Source organism: Doryrhamphus excisus, linkage group LG7 (assembly GCF_037039965.1).
Source record: "Doryrhamphus excisus strain RoL-2023G ecotype Guam linkage group LG7, RoL_Dexc_Guam_v1.1, whole genome shotgun sequence".
Lineage (NCBI taxonomy): Eukaryota > Metazoa > Chordata > Actinopteri > Syngnathiformes > Syngnathidae > Doryrhamphus > Doryrhamphus excisus.
The window spans coordinates 13367107-13393590 of record NC_136363.1 but is presented as its reverse complement, the minus strand read 5'-3'; the positions used below and the strand labels follow the sequence as shown (position 1 = coordinate 13393590).

The window sequence follows — 26484 nt, the reverse complement described above, 5'->3', positions numbered from 1 at the left end:
ATAGATAGATAGATAGATAGATAGATAGATAGATAGATAGATAGATAGATAGATAGATAGATAGATAGATAGATAGATAGATAGATAGATAGATAGATAGATAGATAGATAGATAGATAGATAGATAGATAGATAGATAGATAGATTTCCTTTATTGTCATTAGATTTCCTTTCCTTCATTGCACAAAAACAGCAGTGAAATTTCCAACGAAATGTCGTTGCCTGGCTCTGGTACCAGAGACAAAAGAAGAAGAATAAATATGAACAACAATGTACAGCGTAAACAGTAAATTGCACAAATAATTAAAATAATTTTGAATAAATAATAATAATGTAAAGTTTTGCATGTGCGTGTGGGCATTATTATTATTATTACAATTATTATTATTATTATTATTATTATTATTATTATTATTATTATTATTATTTCTATCATCCCATATTTCAGTTTTTTTTGCTTTCGACGTCTGACTGCTGTTTGACTTTAGTTGGATGTTGCCACTGTTGACGACCAAAAGACAGGAAATGTCAGGAGCTCAGCCTTAATGGGGTTGTTGGGGGGTGGTAGGTGGGGGGGGGGGATGGGGGTATAACTAACGGCTTTTAGAAAGTACTTTGCCCAACCCCGTTGTTAACTAAGTCATTCTAGTGGTTGGGCACTCCCCCCCTCCCCCCCCCCCCCCCCCCCCCGTCAAGTCAACGGTGCCACGCTAATAGTTGGGGTTATTTTAGTTTAGCCAACACTGCATCAAAACAATTCCAAATTTGTCCCCGAGAGACAACATGAACAAATGTGCTTTGGCAGGCGCTTGCTTGGCTTTATAAGACGCTGCTCCCAGACCTCCCAGGGAGTCTTTGGCTCTCGCTGCCAGCTAGATGGTCAGACTTTTTCTCTTATGCGTGACTCTGTGTGTGTGTGTGCGTGTGTGTGTGTGCGTGCGTGTGTGTAGCCACAGTAGGTCAGCCAATTGGCTCGCATTACCATCTAATTGTGCCTCCATTCCCTAAATGATGAAGTGCCGAATGAGAGAACAGATGAAAAAGCAGACAACAGACCGATTGGGCCAGAAAGGGGGGGGACTGCGGTCATGGCTGATGCTAACTAGATTCTGATCAACTGAGGTGCATGTCCGTGCAGAATCGTAATGTTGCTCTTTTTGGTGAGAGCCAACACGAATAAGCAGCGTGTGCTGTCGGGCCTTTGTGTCGACCGTTCGAGAGCCCCCACAAAGCCCCCACATGCTTGACACAGGTCCCGAAGCATGTAGCAGGTCATTCATGGAAGTCTTAAACATTAAAGCAGCCCTAAGTAACTCTTGGAAGGAATCTAATTCACATAAACATAATGAGCGAATATATACCTTTTGATTTAAGATATCTAATTATGTATTTGATATTTTAACCACTGCAATTATTGGGTTTTTAATGAAATACACAGTATAATTGTTGACATGATGGAAGTATTTTGCTAAATATATGGGTATACGTATGAACATGTACATTGATACAGTTGAGCATTAGCTTACGTAAGCCTTCAGTAGTCGTTGACTCCATTGTGGTTATTACAAGGCAACGTATCATTAATCATCATTTTTAAGCGTTTATCTTCAGGGTCAATCGTTACTTATTGTGACTTTAAAGCGATCCTTTCTCGCTCTCTGCTTGGAAGTTAGCCTATTAGCATGTTGGGCCTCAAGGCAGTTTAACAGAGAGGAAAAAAAGCTATTAGGTTTGGATTAATTACGGCAGAGGATTGATCTTTTATTCATAGTTTGTGTATGAAGATGCATTGTATTTGCAGTCTGCACTGGTGGCTTTTCGAGCATCTCTTCCTCGCCTCTCCTTCCCAGCGGTACGAAAAGAGAGGAGCATGAATGCCATTAAAGCTGCTGCCGGAACAGGAATAATACGTTACACTCAAAATAGGTCAACTTCTGTCATTACTATTGGATACTTGTATTCTTACCAGAGTGGTGATTCACACCAACATCAATAGATATTCCAGCACAAAAGAGATGAAATATTTAGAAAGGCTAGAAGAGAACAAATAATGACGTCTGGAACGTCCGGCAGTCTTCTACACAACATTATCATTCCATGATTCCTCTTGAGTACAGCAACACAGTACAGTACTTTACGTATATTTGCCTTTCACAGTACCATAGTATAAACATTCATTCAAAGCTTTACGGGAACGGAAAAGCTGGACTTGTAAAATAATAATGTTAAGAGGAAGCTGACACAAGAATAAGCAGAAGAAGACAGCAAAGGAAAAAATACAAAAACACAAAGAAGAAGAACTAAATAAATAAATAGAAGACCTTCAAGATGAAGAAACCAAGATAGCAGATGAAGAAAACGGAACAAGAAGAAAGAATAAACAAATAGAAGATGATGAAGAAGAAGAACAGAAAAAGAAGAGCAAGAAAAAAACAATCCAGAAACAGAAAAATAATGAGAAAAAAGCGCTTGAAACAGTAGGAACACAAACACATGAGGAAGCAGAAGAAGAAGAAGAAACATTTCCGGTGACATAACGCTCCACAAACATGCATTGCAACAACTGCAATATCCTGCGCATCAGGGGTTTCAAAATGAGTGCTTTATGACTAAAAAAGAAAAGAAGAAAATGTAAACACCTATTTACCTAACCCTATTTCTTCTTATTTCAGCCCAAATATACATCCAGTACCTTTTAGTGTTGTTATGAATAGCTCAAATTGGAATGAAAAGAGAATCATAATCGCTACAATCATACTACAATTATGGTGAATATACTGTATTGTAAGTCTTTATTTGATTAGAAAGGTACGGTATAATACTGCAATAGTATGACTTCTTATTGACTTTACTATGAAAGTACTCCTTCGTCCACCTAATAATACCATCATGTAGCAGGAGGGACAAGGAAGAAAGGAACGCTCCAGAAGTAACATGAGAACAGGCGTCTTGTGCATTTCTGTAAATACGTCTCAACGTGTGCGTGTGCATGTGTGCGTGTCACATGTATAAGGTGCCAACAATTTGTTTCCTACCCAAAGGCGAGAACCACCAATCCCGCGCTTCCATCATCATCATCATCCCCACACATTACCTATTCATGACTTTCTGTGTCTGCGGGCTGTGATTGGCTCTTAATGAACAAGCGACGGCACTATCTGTCAGCCGCCGCCATGGCAACCTACCACTACATCACTCAGTCAGTTGGCGAGTGCCGCTACGGAAATCATTATTCAAGTCTGAGATGCCCGGAAGGGGGTGGGGGCGGCCATATTGGAGTGCACAGTGTGCACATAAAGAGCACATAGAGTGTACATAGTGTTTACATAATGTGTACATTGAGTGTACATAGTGTGTACATAGAGTGCACATAGAGTGCACTTAGAGAGCACATAGTGTGTGCATAGAGAGCACATAGTGTGTGCATAGAGTGCACATAGTGTTTACATAGTGTGTACATAGAGTGCACATAGAGTGCACATGGTGTGTACATTGAGTGTACATAGCGTGTACATAGTGTGTACATAGAGTGCACATAGAGTATACATAGTGTGTGCATAGTGTGTACATAGTGTTTGCATAGTGTGTACATAGAGTGCACATGGTGTGTACATTGAGTGCACATAGTGTGTACATAGAGTGCACATAGAGTGTACATAGTGTGTACATAGAGTGCACATAGTGTGCACATAGTGTGCACATAGTGTGCACATAGAGTGCGCATTGAGTGCACTTAGAGAGCACATAGTGTGTGCATAGAGTGCACATAGTGTGTACATAGAGTGCACATACTAGAGTGTACATAGTGTGTACATAGAGTGCACATCGAGTGTACATAGTGTGTACATAGAGTGTACATAGTGTGTACATAGAGTGCACATAGTGTGTACATAGAGTGCACATAGAGTGTACATAGTGTGTACATAGAGTGCACATAGAGTGCACATAGAGTGCACATAGTGTCTACATAGAGGGTACATAGTGTTTACATAGAGTGCACATAGTGTGTACATAGAGTGCACATAGAGGGTACATAGTGTGTACATAGTGTGTACATAGTGTGCACATAGAGTGTACATAGTGTGCACATAGAGTGTACATAGTGTGCACATAGGGTGCACATAGAGTGCACATAGAGTGCACATAGAGTGCACATAGAGGGTACATAGAGTGCACAGAGTGTGCACATAGTGTGCACATAGAGTGTGCATTGAGTGTACTTAGAGAGCACATAGTGTGTTCATAGAGTGCACATAGTGTGTACATAGTGTGTACATAGAGTGCACATAGAGTGCACATAGAGTGCACATAGAGTTCACATAGTGTCTACATAGAGGGTACATATTGTGTACATAGAGTGCACATAGTGTGTACATAGAGTGCACATAGAGGGTACATAGAGTGCACATAGAGTGCACAAACAGTGCACATAGTGTACATAGTGTGTACATAGTGTGCACATAGAGTGTACATAGAGTGTACATACTAGAGTGCAATACGTCTCTCACCATGCATGATCAAGCGTCTGCATCATGCATGACCCTGTGCGCTTTGCTATGAATGTATTTCTCAGGACATAAATCCACAGCTTTGCCTCGTTAGTCAAGACAAGAAAGCCTCCAGGGGAAGTTCACATGAGCTCATAAATCTGCAAACTAACCCTTTAGCGCCCTGGATATTATTTTTGGGAAGCATGCGTTGCACCGCCGCCGCCTGGCTCGTCTGTTTGCTGCCTAAAAAGAAGCTAGGAACATGCGCGGGTGAGTTAATGTGTGCTGATTGCTGGTTCGGACTTTCATGACAGCTCATCAAAAAATGGACGGCTGCAACTCTGACAGCCAAGACGCCCCCTACTGATTGCACAGGCATTTATTAAACATGAACACATCCGTGCAGGGCTCTTAGTATTCACATTCCCATCGCTAGTGGATGCTTGTAGGGGGACAATATGTCTAAAGAACATAACAGATGCTCATTATGTGTTTATAGTCGGTCAAAGATCCCCTCTGTGGCAGGACCATTCCGATGTAAACACACCAGTCAAACACCCCCCCCCATATGACCCCCATGTGACCCCCCCATGACTGCTGTTTTCAAGGGCGGGGCAATAAGCAGACTACAACTGGACCACCTCCTGTTCTTCGCTATGCTCAGAGTTTGAAGAATTTGACATTGTTGTAGTTGTGAGACAAATACATTCCCATATTCTCATTATTCTTGGAATAGGGAATTATTTGGGAATTTGAACAGCGTCACAAAATGAATCCTGGTCCAGGGGGTAACAGTCTCACTCAGGAAGCCTGGTCTCTGGATACCTCTTCCAGTTCCACCGGGGGACATTGAGGCATTCCGGGCCGGATGCGGGACATAATCCCTCCAGACTGCCGTACGTTCACCCTGAGAATCCCTCCCGATGGGCATGCCCAGAACACCTCACCGGAGCTTTAGTCTGAGCCTGTCCCAGATGACCAAGCTCTTCCACCTATCTCGTTGGGTGGACCCAGTCCCCCTACTGAGGAAACTCATTTCAGCCACTTGACCTCATGACCATAGGTGAGGTTAGGAAGCGCTTCAGGTTTCTTGTCATCGTGACAATCTGGTAGAGTGACAGCCTTACCGATCCACCGATCTACCTGTTGATCTCACGCTCCAGCCTTCCCTCACTCATGAAGACCCTGGGTCCTCCAATACCTCCACCAAGGACATAACCACTGCCAACCTAAAGGCTGCAATCCTCCTTTTCCCAGCTGAGATTTGGAGTTGCAGAGTCTCATTCCAGGTGTTTCATACTAAGCTGCAAACATTCCAAATAAACCATGAAGGTCACATCTTTATGAGGCCACACCATCAGCAAATAGAGACGAGATCCTTAAACCCCAAACTCCTTGGCTGGGCTTGGAATTAGGAGAAGGGCAGCCTTGGCAGAGGCCATTGACGGGGATCAGGCTTGAACCTACTCCGATTCTAGAAGGACAAATGGCACCAGACACCGCAAGGGGTACAATCGTATGGCTTTTGCAAGTCCACATGTGGACCAGTTAGGTCCACTCCTGCTGTCCCGCAGTAACCTTGCAAGGGTGGAGAACTGGTCCAGTGTTCCATAACAAAAACCACATTGCTCCTCCAGTAGCTGAGGAGCTGAATGGTCTTACCCTCCTCTCCAGAACTCTGGAGACTTTTCCCGAGGAGTGTGATCCCCCTCTGGATAGAACACACCCTCTGGTCCCCATTCTTTTAGAAAAGGGGCGCCACCACCCCGGTCTGCCTATCCAGAATGTAGAACCAAGACCGTCCCACATCATCTTAGTGTGTCTTAATGTGTCTTAGTGTGTCTGCTGGAATACCCCCCCCCCCCAACCCCCACTCCACTGGTTACAAAAAGCTCAATGGTATTAAAATGTGAGTTTAGCTAAAAATAAAAAGATCCTAGTTTTCGCCCCTGGGTGTCTGCTTCTATTAATAAGAAAAAAAAATCACCTCCATTTTTTCTTAAAAAGCACTCCGCTAATATTAGACCCGCTTCTTTGCAAATACGGAAACACGTCTGTTCTTCTCAGAGACTTTTGCTCCAGTTCTTTAAAAAAGCAAGTAAGGTGATGAGTGCAGCTGGCCTCCCATCTGCCGTTAGCGCTGCATCACCACGGGGACGCTTAGCTTTGATGCATATTCACGCTGCTTTTAACACGCATGCTAACCAGCGCCTCATATAGCGCGGTACTCACCCACTCGGCCAGACGCGGCTTCGCTTCTTTTAGCAGTCGATACAAATCACAGCTGCTGATGAATGCGTGGCGCTAGCATATTTATTCTTGTGCGTTCTTTTCGTAAGTCAAGATAATGTCTCACCGTGTCAGATGCGTCATTGGCTTGTTGGATCTTTCCATTTAAATAGCATTAGCATTAGCATTAGCATTAGCAGGGAGCCAATTTGTATGTTCATCATGTAGTTAAATTTGGAGTAATTATCTTCAAAAACTGACAAATAAAACTTGCAACACATTAAATTCACACAAAGCTTTTGTTTTAAATGTTATTATTGATTAGAAGAGCATTTTTACCTTTTTTTAGTTTTATTGTGGACCCTTCATGTCATCCCGTATCCTGCGTTCTGTGGGTACTAGAGCATCCTAGCGCATGCTAAAGGAGATGATTAGCGGGTTGTGTGTCAGGTGTGATTGACATGTGATCGGACCCCTTCAGGCTGGTGACCCCGAATGTCCCCCAAGTGTTTTCCATATGAAAATTATCCGTGTGATGAAATAGCACTAAAGTGCCCATGTATGTTGGCCCTCCTTGAATGCGGTGCAATAATGTCAGCCCATTAAGACATCTGCTCTTTGTCGCCACTCCATAAATTAGCCGGGTCGTTATTGAAGTGACGCCTGTCGGCCCCATTAATGAGGCCCATTTTTCAGCGTTTCATCAGCTTTCGTTGTTTGTTTAACGGCGAGGACTGGGATTGAGATCACCGCTTCATCCAGGCTGCTTTTGTGTCGCTCCACTCAGGTTGTAGTGGGAAGCGCTCCACGTCCATCTTTTGTCTTGGTGTCCTTGGCGGGTTCGCTTGGATGAAAAAGTGTTTTGCCCTGCTTTTTACGTTGCTTCCTCTTCCCTCCCTCAGCGTCGCCAGCCAGAAGAACACCCCCCCCACACACACACACCTTTTCCATTCCATCCTTATTCTGGTTTAGTAGGATTCTCGCCCTTTTATCCAGCCTGTTGTGATTTATTTCTTCTTCTCTCTGTTTTGTTCTCCTCTGCAGTGAAGCGATCGGTAGATTTTAAGTCGCGGGGCGTTAAATTGTTCCCTGGCAAAGACTCCAGCAGCAAGTTTTCAATCTGTGAGTTCATGATTTCATGTCACTGTGGCTAATGAAATAACGTGTGATGATGGCCTTGCTTCTTCTTGCTTTCATTTGCCTGCTTTTGTCTCTTAAAAATGTCTCTTTTCACTGCCTTTGTGCCACAGACCCATCCAATTTATGTGGACAACATGCAACCCCCCCCTTGCAAAACCATTTTATCATGTCAAAGGTCCCCTGTTATGCAAAAAGGACGTTTTAAAGGCTTTCTAATGGCAATATGTCCGTAGAGCTTGTTTATGTTCACCAACGTGAAAACCTAGCGTCTCCGTCACTTCTTTGCTCCCTTTGGGGACAAGAGGGACTCAAACGCTCGGTTTTCACGTTGTGGCTTTTCATGACGTCATGAAGAAAAGGTTTAATTCCTCATGGACATCTTAAAGTACGCTCGCATCTTTATCGTGGGTAATTGGTCCCAGACCCGACCATGTTGAATTCATTTCCTCAATGTAGGACTCAATGTTAGTTAATGGAGCATAGAAAGCGTGGTTATGACTTCCTACATACAATAGAGCCCTGTAGATATGAAATAACACCCCTAGTATAGTGACCTTTGCTCCATTTTGATCATTTTGATTTTCTTCACCAGTAAGCTAACCTAGCATGATGTTTCTGTAGAAATATGTCACCACTGTGGCGCCACATAGCAGCTATGCTAGTGTTGCTAACATTTGTGTCCTCCTTCTTAATGTTACCTTGTTGCATGTCATTTATTTTGGGATGCAAAAAGCGATGACAAGCACAATGGAGCTTCTTAGAGACACAAACTATCAGAGATAAACACGTCTCATTAGCATTAAGGCTACCAACACACCCACTAGTACTTACACCCAAAAGCAGCCTAAATTCCAACATGTTTGGACAAAACACTTTTGTCAGACTGATTTGATAATAAAATGAGCATAATAAGGGGCCTTTCAATGTATTTTTGTTTGTCTGACGTATTGTGTATTTTGGCATGTTGTCATTGCTTGCTGTGATGAGCTCCATCAGTGCTTTTTTGGTTGTCCATGCCGCTGTGCGCCCCCTGCTGCCACTTTCTATATCAAATAAAGTATTTGAAATAAAAAAATACATTTAATTCAGTGTATATAGGATGAATAAACGACTTTCATATTTAACACAAAAAAATCCACTTGGTAGTTTTAACTACTGTTCTTTTTTCACGTTTTCAGTTTGGGTTGTGATAGTTCTGAAAACAAACCATGTACTAATATATTCTACTATAGCAGACACTGGCTTTACTTTAGCATACTTTAGTAGGATTTGTAATGGAAACAATACACAATTCTTAGAAAAGACGATTTTGGCAAGTTCAGGTGGCAACGCTAAGCTGCTGTAGCTTTAAAGCTTTGCCTTGCCGCTCTAAGCTGGCTTCTGGCTTTAATGAAACCCCTGGTGGAATTATTCACGGGCCACAATGGTCACGTCGCGGGGCGCTAATGGTTCACAAACCATTTGACCGTCGTGGCTAAAGTGAAAATGGCGCTGATATGGTTTCATTGGGTAAAAAGCCACTCGGATGCTTAAAAGGCGGCTAAGAGGAAAGGGGCGCTATCTTTTTTTTTGTGTGTGTGTTAGCGAGCTTTCACTCATTCAAGCCGTCAGCGGCCACTTTAATTGCACATATTTTAGCGGCTATTTCACACACTATTTCTTTTTCCGCTCCTCCGAAGAAGCGCTTGCACTCCCACGACCTGGGTATTCCATACAGCGCTGATATCCGGCCACGCAATTTGCACATTTTAGTGCAATTCCCACGGTCAGACATGCACTCTGGAAGCTTGCACACTTCCAAGGACACTTTCCACACGCATGAATACATGCATGCACCACGTGCACCCGTGTTTTCTTCCTCTTAATTGGATTCCGACCACCTGTCAAACCAGTGAGGGGAAGTCACAGCGCTCGGCTTCATAGTGCTATAATGAAATAACTTATACATAATATTATACATACGCTATACAGCAATTCCTCCTTTATGGGGGTTCACTGGTTCCAGACCCCACAAAGTAGGATTCCTACTTCAAGGAAATCAAAGAATTATTTTCAATACGTTTTGTAGCATTATTAGAGCCCTCTAGACATGGGATAACACCCCTATAGCACCTTTACACTCGTACATAGTAGACATAATATGAGATGTAAATAAGACTCCTGCTTGTGTGTGTGTGCTGCTGTAAAAGCCTTCCCTAGGGGAGCAAGGTGAGCGGCGAACAGGAAGTGGTGTCAGGGGTTCAGCGTTGAGTTTTAGCAAGGCATGGATTACAGCCACAGCGGTAGCCTGGGTTTTTAGCAAGGATAAATAATAAAATAAAAGACTGTTGTTCGAGTCCGGTGCTTGGCGTCTCACCAAACGCTACAGTGACACCTAGTGACAAGTGGAGAATACATCAACCTCTTTCGATGCCTTATATTTGTATTTGAGTGACGGAGAAGGTTTTATCTTGAAACATATGCATGAATATTATTTACTTTAGACTTTTTACAAAAAATGGTAAAAGTTTAGAGAGCTGTGGTTTACAGTATGAAAACTAGGATTTTTAGATTAGCAGTTTTTCTGTCAGGCAGGGCTGTCCTGTGTGTCCATTTTGAGACCCTTTTTGAAATGCTTGAGGTTTTCAGCTCCCATTTGACTAATTACCTGCCAGGCCGATGACATTCCAATCAGCTGTGGTGTGCGTCGCCATGGCAACGAGCCCGCTAAGTTTCCTCGTACGTGCTTCATATCATAACTACTTTTCTTGACATTTTTATCATCAGCATTCCAATGAAGAGCCAAGACTATTTGTTTTGACTTGTCGAGTTCATTCATAGCATCCATTGATTCCTATTAGCTCCCGGCCACGCCCACGGCGTGGACAAGCTCGCCGGCGTGTCGGTGTGTTGTATATACAGTAGCAGGTGGTGGCTGCTGGCTTGTGTGTACGCGTATTGTTTGGACCGGATAGTTTGTTGCTTTGCTGGAGCGGCTAATTTGACCATCTGGACTATTTAAAGGCGCAGCAGAGGGGCCGCAAACAACAAAGACGTCCCAACCAGATATGGCGGATGAAGGAATAGGAGACGGACACGCGTGTATGATTGTGTTTTGTGCTCGGTTGGCTTGCCAAACCAGTCAGAAAAGAGGAAGATTAACATCTGAACCAATGACAAGCACACTGATTAACGTGGACTCGCTGCACATCTGCTGTCAAACGTCTGTTCTTCGTCCACAACGTTAGGCGCACCTGCGCTCCGTACAGGAATCCCTCGCCACTTTACGCTTTGAATTTCCCAGCTTCACTCTATCATGGTCTTTCATTGGTGATAGAATACGGCCTGTTATTAGTGGGGGGTGTGAACGATACACCCATGTGACCGCATATCTGCTTTGACGAGCTACATTTGTAGCAGCCTCCACCGCACGGCGGCACCATTATTAAAAAGTTTGACACCCATCAGTGAGATTGACTTCAAAGTTTTAGAACTGTAACTTTAGGGCGGTTGGTCGAATATGACAAGCACGTGTGTGTGTGTTAAATACAGTAAAGTCTCGTTATATCGATATTGTCGGGAGTCGGAAAAAATATCCATATAACCGGACTGTCGATATATCCGATCCTGCGCCGAACTGCATTAAAAGTGGGCAATAATGCACTCGACATTGTTCTATAGTATAGAACAGGGGTGGGCAAACTACGGCCCGGGGGCCACATCCGGCCCGCCAAGTGTTTGAATACGGCCCGCCCAATCTTTCCAAAGTATTTCATTTAAACTCAACATACAACCTGGCATCATGGCCTGAGCCAACCTTTTGATGGTTTTATCAATTTCGGTGGTCTGTTGTTTACAAAGTGCTCCTGAAAAAAGGGACACAAGCACATAATAATAATAATAATAATAATAATAATTATTATTATTATTATTATTAGATTATTATTAGATTATTATAATTATTATTAGAACTATTATGATTATTATAATTATTATATTGATACTAATTATTATATTAATTATATATAATATTATTGTTATTATATTTTACATAATAATAATATAATAATTATTATTTTAATTGTATTGTAATTATTCTAATAATTTATTATTTTTAAAATATTTAAATATAAATATAAAATAATAAATAATAATAGCAGATTGCATGACAATTTTACAGATACAATAGTACCAGGTGGACTGTTACGTGTAAAATATATAGTCTGCCCCCCCCCCCCCCTGTAAATTTTATCATATCAATGCGGCCCGCAAGTCAAAAAGTTTGCCATCCCTGGTATAGAACAATGTCGAGCAGCTTAAATCAATCTTTGCTTAAGGATTTCAATACCAAAAAAGAACACGGCGAACGGCTGCTTCCAGTCAACTTTATTTTTCACACTTCCACCACCAGAGCACAGCACACACACCGATTCCCGCACTTCCTGGTTCACAGGTCATGCTCAGCCCGCCCCACATAGCTGGCCAAACACATGCCTGCAACAGAAGAACCAACTGCATTCGTGGTTTTTTCTCGTGTGTATAGAATCTATACACACGAGAGAAACCACGAACGCCAGCATGTACATATGAAAAACAGTGATTATTGCAAGCGATAAAAAGATATCTGAATACAACACAATTAAATACATGTATTTGTACGCTTGTGTCTTCGTTGGAATAGGTGTGTATGTAATTCGTTATAACCGATATCGATATAACGAGACTTTACTGTATGAGCAAGATTGATCAAAAAACATGGCCGCCAATCAAGCCAAACGTCTTACTTACTTCTTATCTGTAATTCAACGATGGTAAAAGTTTGAGGAGGTTACATGTACGCCAGCATATCACAAATGGTGTCAACGGCAACAGGTACAGCTTCCCTGCAAAGAAAAAAAGTCAACACAACAGCTTTAATAATTCAACAAAAGTAGTCCGTGTGGAGAATATTGTTCTCGGCATCAAAAGGCGGGAATGAAAGCTTAAAGTACACAGCGTGTTTTCAAGCGGCGTGAATAAGGACGTACCCCATGGCGTGTTGTTGTCTTTGCAGTAGTACGCTGACACGCGTTCTCCCTTCAGGAACGTTCTGCAAATATTAGGAGGTAGAAGATGCTGCCCTAATTTTGCACCCACTGCTGGGAACTTTGGGATTATACAAATAACTTAATCTCAGTGTGATAGCGTTAAAAACGCCAGTGCTTCATACCTAATGAGGCGCTAAATTCGCTGCAATCATTGATGAATAAGTCATGGTTATACCACCGCGGAATCCTGATTGTTCTGAAGGTAGCGTCGGAAGCCTCTGGAGCGACTTCACTCGAGGTTCGTCAAAGCAAAGCTAGCAGCCGTTTTTCTTCCAACTTTTTTCTTCAAACTTCTAAAAACCAGAGCGAGAGCAAGTGGAGGAAATGTGAATAAAAGCCTGTTGGGCTGATTGGAGGTGAAGTTGGTAGGTTGGTATGTATATAGGTGTGAATATGAGTGTGAATGCTCATATGTGCCCTGCCATTGACTGCCGACCAGGCCGGCTGGGATAGGCTCCTGCATACCTGCATATGTACTGTATGATACTGATTATTGTTCGACTGCTAGACTGCCAACAGTGTTGTGTTCGAGTCAGAACAACATGCATGTTGTTGCACTGCGATCAGGCGCCGCTTCGCTTCCTACCGTTTGAATCGGGATTCTACTCTCAAGCGGCCTGCTTGTTTGTTTCAGACCAGATTGGTGATCGTATACACTTAAAGAAACGCAAACAAACAAAGCAGACCCTTGTAACCAGACCTGTGACCAGTGTGAACGCACCTCCGTGTTGGAGAAATGCTCTAAACGGGTTTAAAGTCACGCCTCCAGAACCGCTTCCTTGAAGATCCGTCAAACAAAGCCATCAGCGACTTCTACAAACGCTAGTGAAAAAGCGAAGAACGCAAACTCCGTCTTGTAGCTGCAAGGTTAGCTGCAGTGAAGGCAGGCCGAGACAATGACGCAAACGAGACAAGGCAAAGACGTTGAGAGGAAAAAAAACGTTAGCGGCGTCAGAGGGTGACACAGGTGGCGTGTGTGGTGTCGGATGTGCGTTTGTTGTGTTGTCACTGTTAAAGCGCTCCTTTTCCCTTTGAGGTGGCTGTCAAAAGACGCTGTGTTGTTTTTAAAGAACTGATATCCTATCTGGTGTCGTCTTTTTTTGTCCCTGCGATAAATGTTTTCCTTGCAAAACTTGAAGGTCTTGCTGAATGTTTTTTTTTTATCCCAAGTAAAGCTTGTTTGCTTGCATGCCTTCTCACCAGCATGGCTGTGCATGAACACTCAAACATCGGAAAACAATCCTTCCTGTATTTGAAACTCGCCCCCTCTTGACTTTGTCCCTGTCCATGCCTGTCCACGTCTTGTTCTTGTAGTAAACGAAGGCGGCGTGAGACAGGCCTCAAACTCCTGCCCGGACCCGGGAGAGCCGGAGAATGGTAAACGCCACGGCAACGACTTCAGGTACGGCCTCAGCTAGCATTGCTCACACAGTCCACTCAAACAAAGCTATTGATTTTTGAAAAACATAATTATCTGGGAATTGCTTTGCTGTGACTGTTACTATACTTCAAGGTCACTGGTAGTGTTCTCAGTACTCTGTAAAGAAGTACTGACTGACACAGTATCCAAGTATATTGGTTTCAGTATCCATGTGTTAGAATTGCCAAAATTTAACTTGAAATTTGAGTGTGCAAAAATTCACAGGCACACCAATAATATTATTATCATCATCATCACAACACGGGCTACTGCTTCAGCCATACCCCTGAGACTTAGACTCAACTCTGAATTCCTTAACCCCTGATTTCACTTCCTCAGTTTGGAACACATTTACCGCAGCACAAACAGATTTATTTATGTCTTAAAGGGCTTATTTTCTCTTATTATGTCTACTATATTGGCTACTAGGAGTGTGAATGTGACTAGAGGGGCGTTAATAATGTTAAGCCCATAATTAGAAGGTCGTTATCAGGTTTTATATGCTCTAACTATAAAAAATAAGCAATTCAAAATAACCAAAAAAATCCATCCATCCATTTTCTATGCCCCTTATCGTCACTAGGGTGGGGGGATGCTGGAGCCTATCCCAGCTGTCTTCGGGCGAGAGGCGGGGTACACCCTGGACTGGTGGCCAGCCAATCACAGGGCACATATAGACAAACAACCATTCACACTCACATTCATACCTATGGACAATTTGGAGTGGCCAATTAACCTAGCATGTTTTTGGAATGGGGGAGGAAACCGGAGTACCCGGAGAAAAGCCACGCATGCACGGGGAGAACATGCAAACTCCACTCAATTTGTGTATTTCTTCCTGGTAAGATGGTCGTAGAAGACCACCAAAGGAGTGCCAGCAGGGGAGAGAGCAGAGTGAACGGCAGAATGAAAATCAGTGCGATAATTATCCTAGACCCTAATTGAATTCTTTTGTCTGAATTCTTGTGTGTGTGGACATGGCCACAGATTGACTAGCATCTACCATCTATTATGCATGCCTGCGTTTGCACAGCGGGAGCAAACCTTCTCTCTTTCTGTTGTGCAGCATTGGCAGCGTGGTCCAGTTCAGCTGTGATGAAGACTACGTCCTCCAGGGCAGCAAAAGCATCAGCTGCCAGAGGGTAGCTGAAGTATTCGCAGCCTGGAGCGACCACAGGCCGGTCTGCAAAGGTAAGGACAAATATATTGTTGTTTTTATTTTTCCGTCTTGTTCGGCAAGCATCTACGAGTACTGCACTGCTGCAGCTGATTTGTTGTGTAACAGAGACTATGCAAGTATATGCATTACTACACATTACTATAAATCAGAGTATTTGGATGGATTCATTTGGGGCAGGAGTGACATCAGACCGGCTGGCGACTTCAGAGATTGTTTTGACATACTGTAAGATATGAAGTCACTTTTTTCAGCCCGGCGTTCACCCGCACTTTCTGAGCGATGACATCCTCAGGTTCCATTGGACTGTGACAAGATGGAGAAAGAGCAATCAAAAGCTCCAGACTCCAGAGAAGCCACGCCACATGTGGACTTTCTCCAAAGCAGTCAGTGTGTTGCCTTGGCCTTTTGTCCTTGGCTAAGAAGGAAAAAAAAACACAATATCGCTGCTGGTTTGGGGCTTACTAACAAACCGGCAGGGGTGCTACCGTTTACTTCAGGTGTTGATCCTCACAAGCGACATCCAACTCTTCATCTCCTCAGAAAACTTTCACAAGACACTCGGTTTGGCCTAAGCGCTCCACTTTGGCACCGCGGCTTTCCCTACTCAAACTTGCATACTGATAGCGGGGCCAGACAAAGACGGAGGGCGTCCGTCACGTTAAATGCCAAAGTCGTTTGTCAACGTCTCTCGCTCTCGTCAGGAGGGCTTCGCCTTTGCTGGGCTGCAGAGACACTCTTGATGATACGCCGCCAAATTCATGGGCTGTGTGTGCATCCCCGTGTGCGACCACGAAAGGGATTAGTTGGTCAGTCAACTAATCAATAAGCGAATAATCAATCAGCCATGCAAATAGGACGTTGGTAAATTCTTGTTTAACTTTGAGGTTGAAATCGGGGGAAAAAAGATGAAATGCAAAATACCTAAAAGCGATTTCTCATCCTTAGCTTTTCTTCCTGGTTCTTGGGACCGAATTGCTATCGGAGAAGCAGTCAATGATCACACAATTTATGAGCTTTGTATTTGGTGACAGTGCTGGACTGCGGCATCGACGAGGACGATCGATCCAGAGCCCAGAATGAGCGTACAGTATATATCCTGCATATCGTAGCAGTCGCCGCACTTGTCTGGAACGTGGAACTTAAAGGATCCCTGACATGATTCGTCAACATTGCTTAGAGGACCGCACTTCCAGTTCTGGTTGGACTTCGCTGATGAGGAACGTAGCTATGGTCAGTTGCTCCACGCTGTTTACATGCGCCGATGAGTCTGGCGTCGCATCTGCGGTCTTCAGCCACAACGAGAAAGTAACACCGGAGCAATTGTGAGGTTGGATTTTTTTGAGGAGGCATTTTTGTGACGTGTGAAGCTGCATGAGAAATTTCTAAACAAGCCGACTTACAGGGTTTCAAAACAGCTCCACCATATTTGTCAGAAAAATAATAGCACAGTTGTAGCACAGTAAGGCTCCGTGTTTTGACAAATTTGTCAAAACTTTTGTGTGCAGCGGTTCATGAGTAGAAACGTTCCTGACACAAACAAATGCATTTAAGTGAGAGAAAAAACCTTAAATATGTATGTATTTGCCACTAGTGTTAAATATAAGGTCAAATATGAGCTACATGTAAGAAAGAGGAAAAAGTGGTCTTCTAGCGCTTCTATGACTTGAAGTAAAATCCCTGTTACTCGTGTGACAAGTAAGAAGAGCTGATGTGACATTTACATTCAGCCAAGCCCACCACGGCTCTACCTGCTCGCGCTGACAGCGTAATCCGCCCACAATTCCCCTGGTAATTTAGTATTTTTTGCAGATGGCGATGTCGTGTTTGCACCAACTTAAGCTGGTCTGGGCTAGAAATTGCCAAAAGGAATGAGGTACCTTAGCAGTACAATAGGAGCAGAGGTAGTTTCAAAGCTTCTTGATGTTCCCCATCGCCGTGTAATCTCTCCACTCCTTGATTGGACAAGTGTGCTTGCTTGCGGGGCGTATCAGCAATACTGTACTGGATATTAAATTCTTTCCACCCCAAGGGGGAGGGTTCTACTTTGTGACAAGCGGAGCGCTCTCAATATTCCACACTATGCTCCTTAAAGTAAGCCATTGCCACCAAAACATCCCATTTCAAGCTCTGGGGCTTTGTTTGCAATGTTTGCATTTGCTGTGGAAATGATCCTGGCGTCGCCTCCGGTTCAAATAAAGTCTCAGCCTTGTTCTTGTCAAAGTATATATGCAACGGCGTTACGCTGTCCTTCACGTCACCCCGGCGTGCTCTGAGATATGGGATTTATTTACAAACAGGTGTTGGATAAAGGAGATTTCCTGTGTTCGTGCTGTTTGTACTTAATCATGCTACCAACAGTGTTGTTGTTCCTACGGTGGACAAGCACATGATGGCTTGGTCACTGAGCGCAGTGAGCAGTTGGACCCGCGTCTGACACAACTGCTTCGAAAATAACCATCAGATAGTCATTGATAGTCATTGGTCCCTCATTGACATCAAATAGTTATTGATAGTCATTGGTCCCTCATTGATATCAAATAGTTATTGATAGTCATTGGTCCCTCATTGACATCAAATAGTCATTGATAGTCATTAATAGTCATTGGTCCGTCATTGACATCAAATAGTTATTGATAGTCATTGGTCCCACATTGACATCAAATAGTCATTGATTGATAGTCATTGGTCCCTCATTGATATCAAATAGTTATTGATAGTCATTGGTCCCTCATTGACATCAAATAGTCATTGATAGTCATTAATAGTCATTGGTCTGTCATTGACATCAAATAGTTATTGATAGTCATTGGTCCCTCATTGACATCAAATAGTCATTGATTGATAGTCATTGGCCCCTCATTGACATCAAATAATTATTGATTGATAGTCATTGGTCCCTCATTGATATCAAATAGTCACTGATAGTCATTGGTCCGTCATTGACATCAGATAGTCATTGGTCCGTCATTGACATCAAATAGTCATTGATAGTTGTTGGTCCCTCATTGACATCAAATAGTCATTGATAGTCGTTGGTCCCTCATTGACATCAGATAGTCATTGGTCCCTCATTGTCATCAAATAGTCATTGATAGTCATTGATGGTCCCTCTTGACATCAAATAATCATTAATAGTCATTGATGGTCCCTCATTGACATCAAATAGTCATTGATAGTCATTGGTCCCTCATTGACATCAAATAGTCATTGATAGTCATTGATGGTCCCTCATTGACATCAAATAGTCATTGATAGTCATTGGTACCTCTTGACATCAAATAGTCATTGATAGTCGTTGGTCCTTCATTGACCATGGTGAATTGGTTCAGGGTTCCAGACCTGAAGTAGGATTCCTTGTTCATTTTAGTGTTGCTATAGTTTCATAGAGCATGGACAACAATTCTAAATAACATAATGAATAAGAAAAAAAATAAGATCATAATAACAAAACAGCAGGATTTATGATATCATATATTTTTGCCGGCGTAAAGACCTGACTGCTTACCGGGGCTCAATTACACCCATGTTACTTGAAGTTGTGCGCCAGGAAAGAAGGGTGGTAATTTCCTGGTGAAAGCAGGAGGCTTGCCAGGTATGCTAACATCTTTTAGGTGGCAAACTGCTTAAGACGGACCCAACAGCGCCTCTGCTGTTTGTAGCCAAGTAATGCAATCCATACGCCCTGTTTTCCATAGCACAGCTTAAACCTTTCAACCTCAACCTTTTTTTTTATTTTAATAAAACTTTTCACATCTTGTTGTCATCACTGGTGGGTTCGTTCGAGGGCAACACCGATCCAGTCATCACAGCCGAGATTTAACGACAGCATTTAATCGCTCATTATATCATCCTTTGTGATGATGATGATGATCCCTAAAGAGACATTAACGATCCTAAATTGGCAATCGGGCAGAATCAGGAAGTGTAATGTCTCTAATAATGAGTTGGATAATAAGGTTGATTGTTGTGGAGCCATCCGAAACCAAGGGAGACAGTGCTATGATAATGTTTCCACCAGCCTTTAGTGACGACTATGTTTATTCTATATACTTTACTACTCTCTAACTCATGAACTGTGGCACACTGGTAGCTAGGAATAAGGTGCGTTATCACAATCAACTTTTGCTCCTAATTGACACTTTTTTTGGCTTTTTTTACCATTTGTTGTTTTTTTTTGTGTATCTTTTGCAAATATTTAGACATTTAGATATTTTTCTTGTAATATCATGAGTGTATTCCTATAGTAGCTAGACTTTTCGACTCCAAATTGTTCATACGGATGAATGTGGGTAGGAATGGTTTTTAATATGTGCCCTGTGATTGGCTGGCCACCAGTCCAGGGTGGAACCCGCCTCTTGTCTGCTGGAGCCTATACCAGCTGACTGGGATAGGCTCCCCGATAGTCTCCCCGATCTCCGGAATGTCCAACCACTCGGCCATTTTAATTTTTTTGTTGCACATAATACTTTATTTACAATAACTTTATTCATTTTTAATTATTATACTTTTTTCTCGCAATATTTTGACTTTATTCCCGCTGTTTGTGACTGCTATTTTTTGCATTTTTTCCGTTCCCCCTCCCCCATTTTGTTGTGTGTATAATGTGCCAAAATAAACAGCTTTGGTCTGCAAATGACTCCCAGGCTGCCCTTTTACACCCACTGTAACTTTAAAGTGCTTAGCAGATTTGCCACAAAATTTGGTCCACACCTTCAGTGGGCTGACAAGCATGTGTGTGTCAAATTTGAAAACATGGCGGCAGCCCATTGACCCTTCTTGTAATGATAATAACATTTTGAGGATATATGCGTTGTAGGCTAGCATAGCTCTTTTAGTCTTCCAAAGCAGTTTCACCACCACACATAGGGGGCGCCATTGATGTGCTATATAAATGATAGGTAATAACAGAAATGTGTGAAAGCGTCCACTCTGCGGATGCTTTCAGGCGAGGGAGACAGACTGACGGTCACACAAACATGGACGGCGCCCATGTGGCATGTTGATAAATGGACAGATGGCCAAATCCAGCCGACCAAATCTGTGTTAGCGAGAGCGAGATGAGGACATCAGGGGTGTTAAGTCAATCTCCTTCAAACTCCAGCTTTTGAATAAAGCATCTCACTGTGCACATATTCATAGTGTTGGTGCTGTATAAAAGAAAATTACTCTTCCCTTTTTTTTTTCTTTTTTTTTTACACTCGACCAATTGGGACGCCTGGCCAGCTTAATGATGTCATCAATCATCCTGCGAGTCCATTGGTCAATCTTTCCTTGTATTGGCAGCCTGTTAAAAGTACCCGCTTGGGAGCACCACCCTCAAATTTCTCCAATCGGAGTGACCGCTTTAACTTTGTTGAAACTTTTTCTCATTCATCAACAAGCCCAGCAACAAAAAAGCTTCTTTAGGTGGAGATGCAAAGTCTAATCTGACTTGGACACAAAAACATAAACAAGGGACATTTTTGTTTGTTATGGGGGTTTTGTGACCCCCGCAAGAATTGAGAGAATTGTGCTGAGTGATTTTTTCTGTCAATTCCAATAGCACTAAAGAAGAGGTCAACTTGTTTTAAGTGTGTCCCTTACATCGGCCAAAAAGCCTTGCTTCCCGTAGATCAGGGGTCTCAAACACGCGACCTGCGGGCCAAATGTGGCCCACAGGACACTAGTTTGAGGCCCCCGTCTTGATATGAAAGTTTAATGTTAGTGCGGCTCGCGCAAGTTTGATATGGATGCTGTATGGTATCATGTACCCAGAAAAAATTATTACGTTTGATTAATGTTCATGTTAAAGGTTAAATAACTGTTAATAGTTATCCTCCCTATCTGTGTGGAAGTGGTACGTTTTGGGCTTTTTTAAGTTTAAAGGAAATAACTTGGAGGCTACCGTTTAGGTCGCTAGATCTCTAGTTTGCGAGTTAGCATGTGTCTCAAGACCCTGCAGTTGCGCAATATGTTGTAAATAAAAAGAGTATAAATGTGACTATAGTCGTGTTTTGTCATGTCTACAGGGCTCTAATAATGCTTTGTTCATTTTAATCTGAAAAAAATAATTTGTCTACCCACCAACTATATGTGGTTTCTTAAGTTTTTATTATTTGCTTTATTATTATTATTATTATTTTTATTTATTACTGATTGATTGATTTTCTTTATTCTTTATTTGTTTATTTTTCATCTTATTTTGTGCAGAAAAAAAATTAAGATATTTGAGAACAGTGGAATGTTTTATCAGCACTTTTATTGTAGAAAATCGGAACCAAAGCACCAGAGTTTGAGACCCCTGCCGTAGATGGAGGGAGGTCTAAACTAGGAGAAATTAGGAGAAAGTTCTGGCACATCACTGCTGTCGTTTTGAGTCCTGTTTAACTCTGGTTGAATCAACAAAGTGGACCCCCCTTCAAAAATCGAACTGAAGATGTGGCTTGTTTTTGCTTGTCAATACGCCACGACTCAACTTTCCATAGCAGCCTTTCAGAGCGCCTCTCAAACGTCTGCTTGACCGCTTGAACTATCCATCGTTCGTCAACAAGCTGAGCAGTTGAAAACTTATTTAATATGAGATGCAAAGTGATTAAAACCCTGAATAAGGGCTTTAGAAATAACTAAAAAATGTCCTCTAACTGTAATTCCATCAACTAATAATTGCGGCTTGATCAAGTGCTTTGATTAAAGGACACTGCCAGTCATCTACAATCCTTATGTAAGACATCAACACAAATGTCTCACATAAGGATCGTGGATGATGACTTTTCCTAAACCATTATTATTACATTATATTATAATTATTATTATTCATTCATTTTCTACCGCTTTTCCTCACGAGGGTCGCGGGGGGTGCTGGAGCCTATCCCAGCTGTCTTTGGGCGAGATGCGGGTTACACCCTGGACTGGTGGCCAGCCAATCACAGGGCACATATAGACAAACAACCATTCCCATCCACATTCACACCTATTTGGAGTGGCCAATTAACCTAGCACGTTTTTGGAATGGGGGAGGAAACCGGAGTACCCGGAGAAAAGCCACGCATGCACGGGGAGAACAGAAATTGAACCCTGGTCTCCTAGCTGTGAGGTCTATGTGCTAACCACTCGCCCGCCGTGCCTATTATTATTATTCATTTTTTAGTAAATATTTTCCAGCTGGTGTGAGTCTGTCCTTGAACGTTTCCTGAAAAGAAAGCGCTAGCACGTGTCCTTGGTGTTGCTGTGTTGCAGCTGAATACAAAGCGCATCCCTCGGGGGTTAAGGCGGGGAGGAGTGACCCTCTAACCTCCAAGGCCGATCCCCTCGCCGAGACCATGTGGAACTTGAAATGGCGACAGTCGGGAATCTTCTGCCTCTCCCTGCTGGGGATTTTAAATTGTGGACAACATTGTTATTGTGTTAGAGTGACTTTTTAATGGCAACTTAGTTTTTTTTGTGGCTTCACCACATTTCTTAAATAAAACCTGAAGACGTCAATCAGCTACAGATGTCGGAGCTGTAAGTTTGATCATTTTGTTTTTCTTCAGTGAATATGCTAACCTAGCATGATGCTGGGAAAATGTGACTGTAATGTTAGCACTGTGCCATGCTAGCTTTGCGAGTTTGACGTCACGATTGGGGTTGAAGGCAAATTGACATGCAGGACATCGAGGTGTCACGTGATGCCTTTTGGGAACTTTTATGTTTTTTGCGACTTATTGAACAATAAACCAGGCTTTGATACACGTCACCCAAATGTCAGCTAAGTCTAAGCATTTTTTTTTTTTTAGCGACCAGGCTAACCTAGCATGATGCTGCCATTAGATAATGTGTAATGTTAGCACTGCAGCTCGCATACCTATGCTAGCGTTGGTAATATTTGTGTCCTCCTCCACTGATGTGTGATCTATGTATCTATTACGGTGGACAGGTGTAGACTTAGAGTGTGTATGTGAGGTACCGTTTCTTGGGGTGGTGGGCAAACGTAGCTCGTTAGCATTCAAGCCACAGTCGCACAAAATGGCGTGTTGACTAAAAGCACATTTAAAATGTGTAAATTCCAGCACCAAGGCTAGATTTCAGCCAGTAAACTTCCAATACACTCTTGTGGGACCTGTGAGACTTATTTAAAACTAGCGACAAATCCTATAATATGGGTGTAATGAATACAAAGCTGCAGTAATCCTACACGTTTTATGAGGAACAGGCTCAGTCAGCTTGTGTACAAATAGCAGAAAGAGCCTATTAGATGGACAAAGTTGTACAGGGTGATAATTCTCTCCATGCGGTCTCTATGGCAACACTGTGCCCAATCGCCTGTTGGCACGCCGAGAGTGTGACTGTCTGTCCAAGACGCCCTGATTGAGCTGTCAAAGTGCATACATGCACACTTTGTCACATGCAGATATACCGTCTCACACACACACACACACACACACACACACTACACCCCTGCATGTGGCAATGGGTGTATGGATTGCAGTGAGGCGAGCACAAGAGAAGGTCAAGGGAAGATGCATTGAGAATTACAGAAGCAATCAGTCAGGGGCCAGTCCAGAGGAAGCTGAGGTGACGGAGGACCAAAACGAGCCACGGGGGAGGTATAGATCGTCTCCAAAGGGTCTCCGCCTGGTCCCCTGTCCACTTCACAGACACAATTAGTAATACAAGCCTGTGTGGGGGCCCTTTGAACCCGTATCCTGTCTTCTTAGTCAGCATAGCTCAACTTGCTTGCAGCACAAATCACATTTCAGGGAGAATTCATCTTTTGAGCAAAGCATACCTTCATCGTACTGTATGTATTTTTAGTCAGGTTCCCATGGGATGGACTCCGGTTTCCGGTTTTCAAAAATGTCAACATTTTTGCTGAGGATGTATGTATGTAATGCATAAATCATATTTTCAATATAGTAAACATTAACTGATTTCTACAGTTCTCGGTGAAGTACTTTCATTGTATTTTAGCCTCTACAGGACTGCTAACAGATGCTAGCACAGCCAGCTAACGAGTTAGCCTCTCAATTTACTTATTCTAAACTTAATACAATGTTTCAAAGAGAGAAGGAGAAGGAGTTATTGAATGTTATGGAAAGTCTCATAACATCACTGATGCTGTTTTTTACTGATAGGCCAACCACAAAACAGCCATCATTCATTCATTATTGTTTGTAAAACCGCGCTATAGCTAAGCGCGACTCTGCCTCAGTTATTGGGGCACTCCCCGACTTGCCCCAAATGCATGCACATTTTTCAGCGATTCTTTTGCCTCGGAAGGGTTGACATGAATACATGATGCGTGTATATTGATGTAGTACGACTTATTCTGAGTGTACGCCGTGTCTCACATGAGCGAGGACGCAGACGTATAGTTTTGTGTGTTTCCTGCTACTCGTGCGGCGCTCCGGCAGGCCCAGATCGCTGAACAAACTAATTAAGGAACAAACGCCGCTTCAAACCAAGCAGAAAATTACCTCCCGACTCGGAGCAGGACGACCCAAGGACGCGCGAGCAGGCTTCTCGGATGCGTAATGAGGGTTTATTTGGTGTGTTAACAACTAGCATGTGTCATTTGCACTCTGCCCTTTCCGGCACATGAGCTTTAAGCTTTGTCCAGACGGGACGTTTTGGTACAGTGCTGGCATTGGTCAAACAAGGCGTGCCCTGTCTGGACCTGGAGTGTCCAAAGTTCTTCCAGCGAGGGCCAACGAAAGGATGTAACGTCGCTAAATTGACATTTTGTAAAGCAACACATGTAGCGATGCTAAGGAATTGTTAACAATATTTGAATAAAAAATTGAATATTTGCATATACCGTATCTACTGGATATATGCAATCTTAGCTGTGCAGTATAGGTAAAATGCTGCTAAATTATAAATATATTAAATATATCATATTCCAAGGGCGGCACGGAGGTCGAGTGGTTAGCGCACAGACCTCACAGTGAGGAGACCAGGGTTCAATTTCACCCCCGGCCATCTCTGTGTGGAGTTTGCATGTTCTCCCCGGGTTTTCCTCCCACATTCCAAAAAACATGCTAGGTTAATTGGCAACTCCAAATTGTCCATAGGTATGAATGTGAGTGGGAATGGTTGTTTGTCTATATGTGCCCTGTGATTGGCTGGACACCAGTCCAGGGTGTACCCCGCCTCTCGCCCGAAGACAGCTGGGTAGGCTCCAGCACCCCCGCGACCCTTGTAGAAAATGAATGAATGAATATCATATTCCAATTTTATTCTCATGAAATTATGACTTTTTTTCTCACTGGAGACCAACTTTTTCCAGAAATATTTTGACCGTACTCACCATATTCCTGTAAGATTGATTTCAATAAAAAATATTTATTCATATATTTGTATATACTGTATCTATATGATTCATTTAAATACAATTAATAAACAGTCGTGGGGCGCAATGGCCTGCGGGCTGCACTTTGGACACTGCTGGTCTAGACCTAAGACCAGGGTTATTTTATAGGACCTGCAGCAAAAATGTTTGAAACGGAACCGGCAGGCCGCTCTGATGTCATCCATTGACGGGAATGATTGGGCCCGGAGGCTAAGCTAATCACTTACTTCCTAATTGTCACCGAGCTAGCTGGTGTATTAGCGCTTGACTTTCCGTGGATGTGCTGGAAATGGCTGCTGAGTGTCCCCATCAGTCAATAGTGCGACTCCAGCTAATCCTGTGGTATTTCACAGCCAATAGCCTCCAATTAAGCACAGCCCGGGGACATGTGGCTGGCCGTATCGATAACTCCCACCTGACCCGCCCTTTGCAGCAATGGCGGTCCTCACCTTGGATTGCAGCATGAGAACTCTTGTTGTCATTGTGCTTGTTTTCGCTCATTTCCATGCCTTCTGATTTCACAGTCAAGACGTGCGGCAGTAACCTTCAAGGACCGTCAGGAACCTTTGCGTCGCCCAACTTCCCTATTCAGTATGAGAGCAACGCGCAGTGCGTCTGGATCATCACTGCTTCAAACCCGAATAAGGTAC

The 26484-nt window shown here is 42.9% G+C and overlaps 1 protein-coding gene across 7 annotated transcripts in view; it reads left to right on the top strand.

Annotated features, from left to right (window-relative positions):
- LOC131101748 (CUB and sushi domain-containing protein 3) overlaps nt 1-26484 on the top strand; it is a 234036-nt gene that overhangs the window by 134618 nt on the left and 72934 nt on the right. For 5 of the 7 annotated variants that reach the window (XR_013627730.1, XM_078792151.1, XM_078792149.1 and 2 more), the window contains 4 exons: nt 7764-7841; nt 14240-14327; nt 15412-15536; nt 26359-26480. Coding sequence is in view for 6 of the 7 variants with exons in the window: in XM_078792151.1 (XP_078648277.1) it covers nt 7764-7841; nt 14240-14327; nt 15412-15536; nt 26359-26480 (413 nt within the window). In the remaining variant the exon portion in view is untranslated. The remainder of the gene's footprint in view (nt 1-7763; nt 7842-14239; nt 14328-15411; nt 15537-26358; nt 26481-26484) is intronic. The other 2 variants (XM_078792153.1, XM_078792150.1) reach the window with 1 other exon arrangement.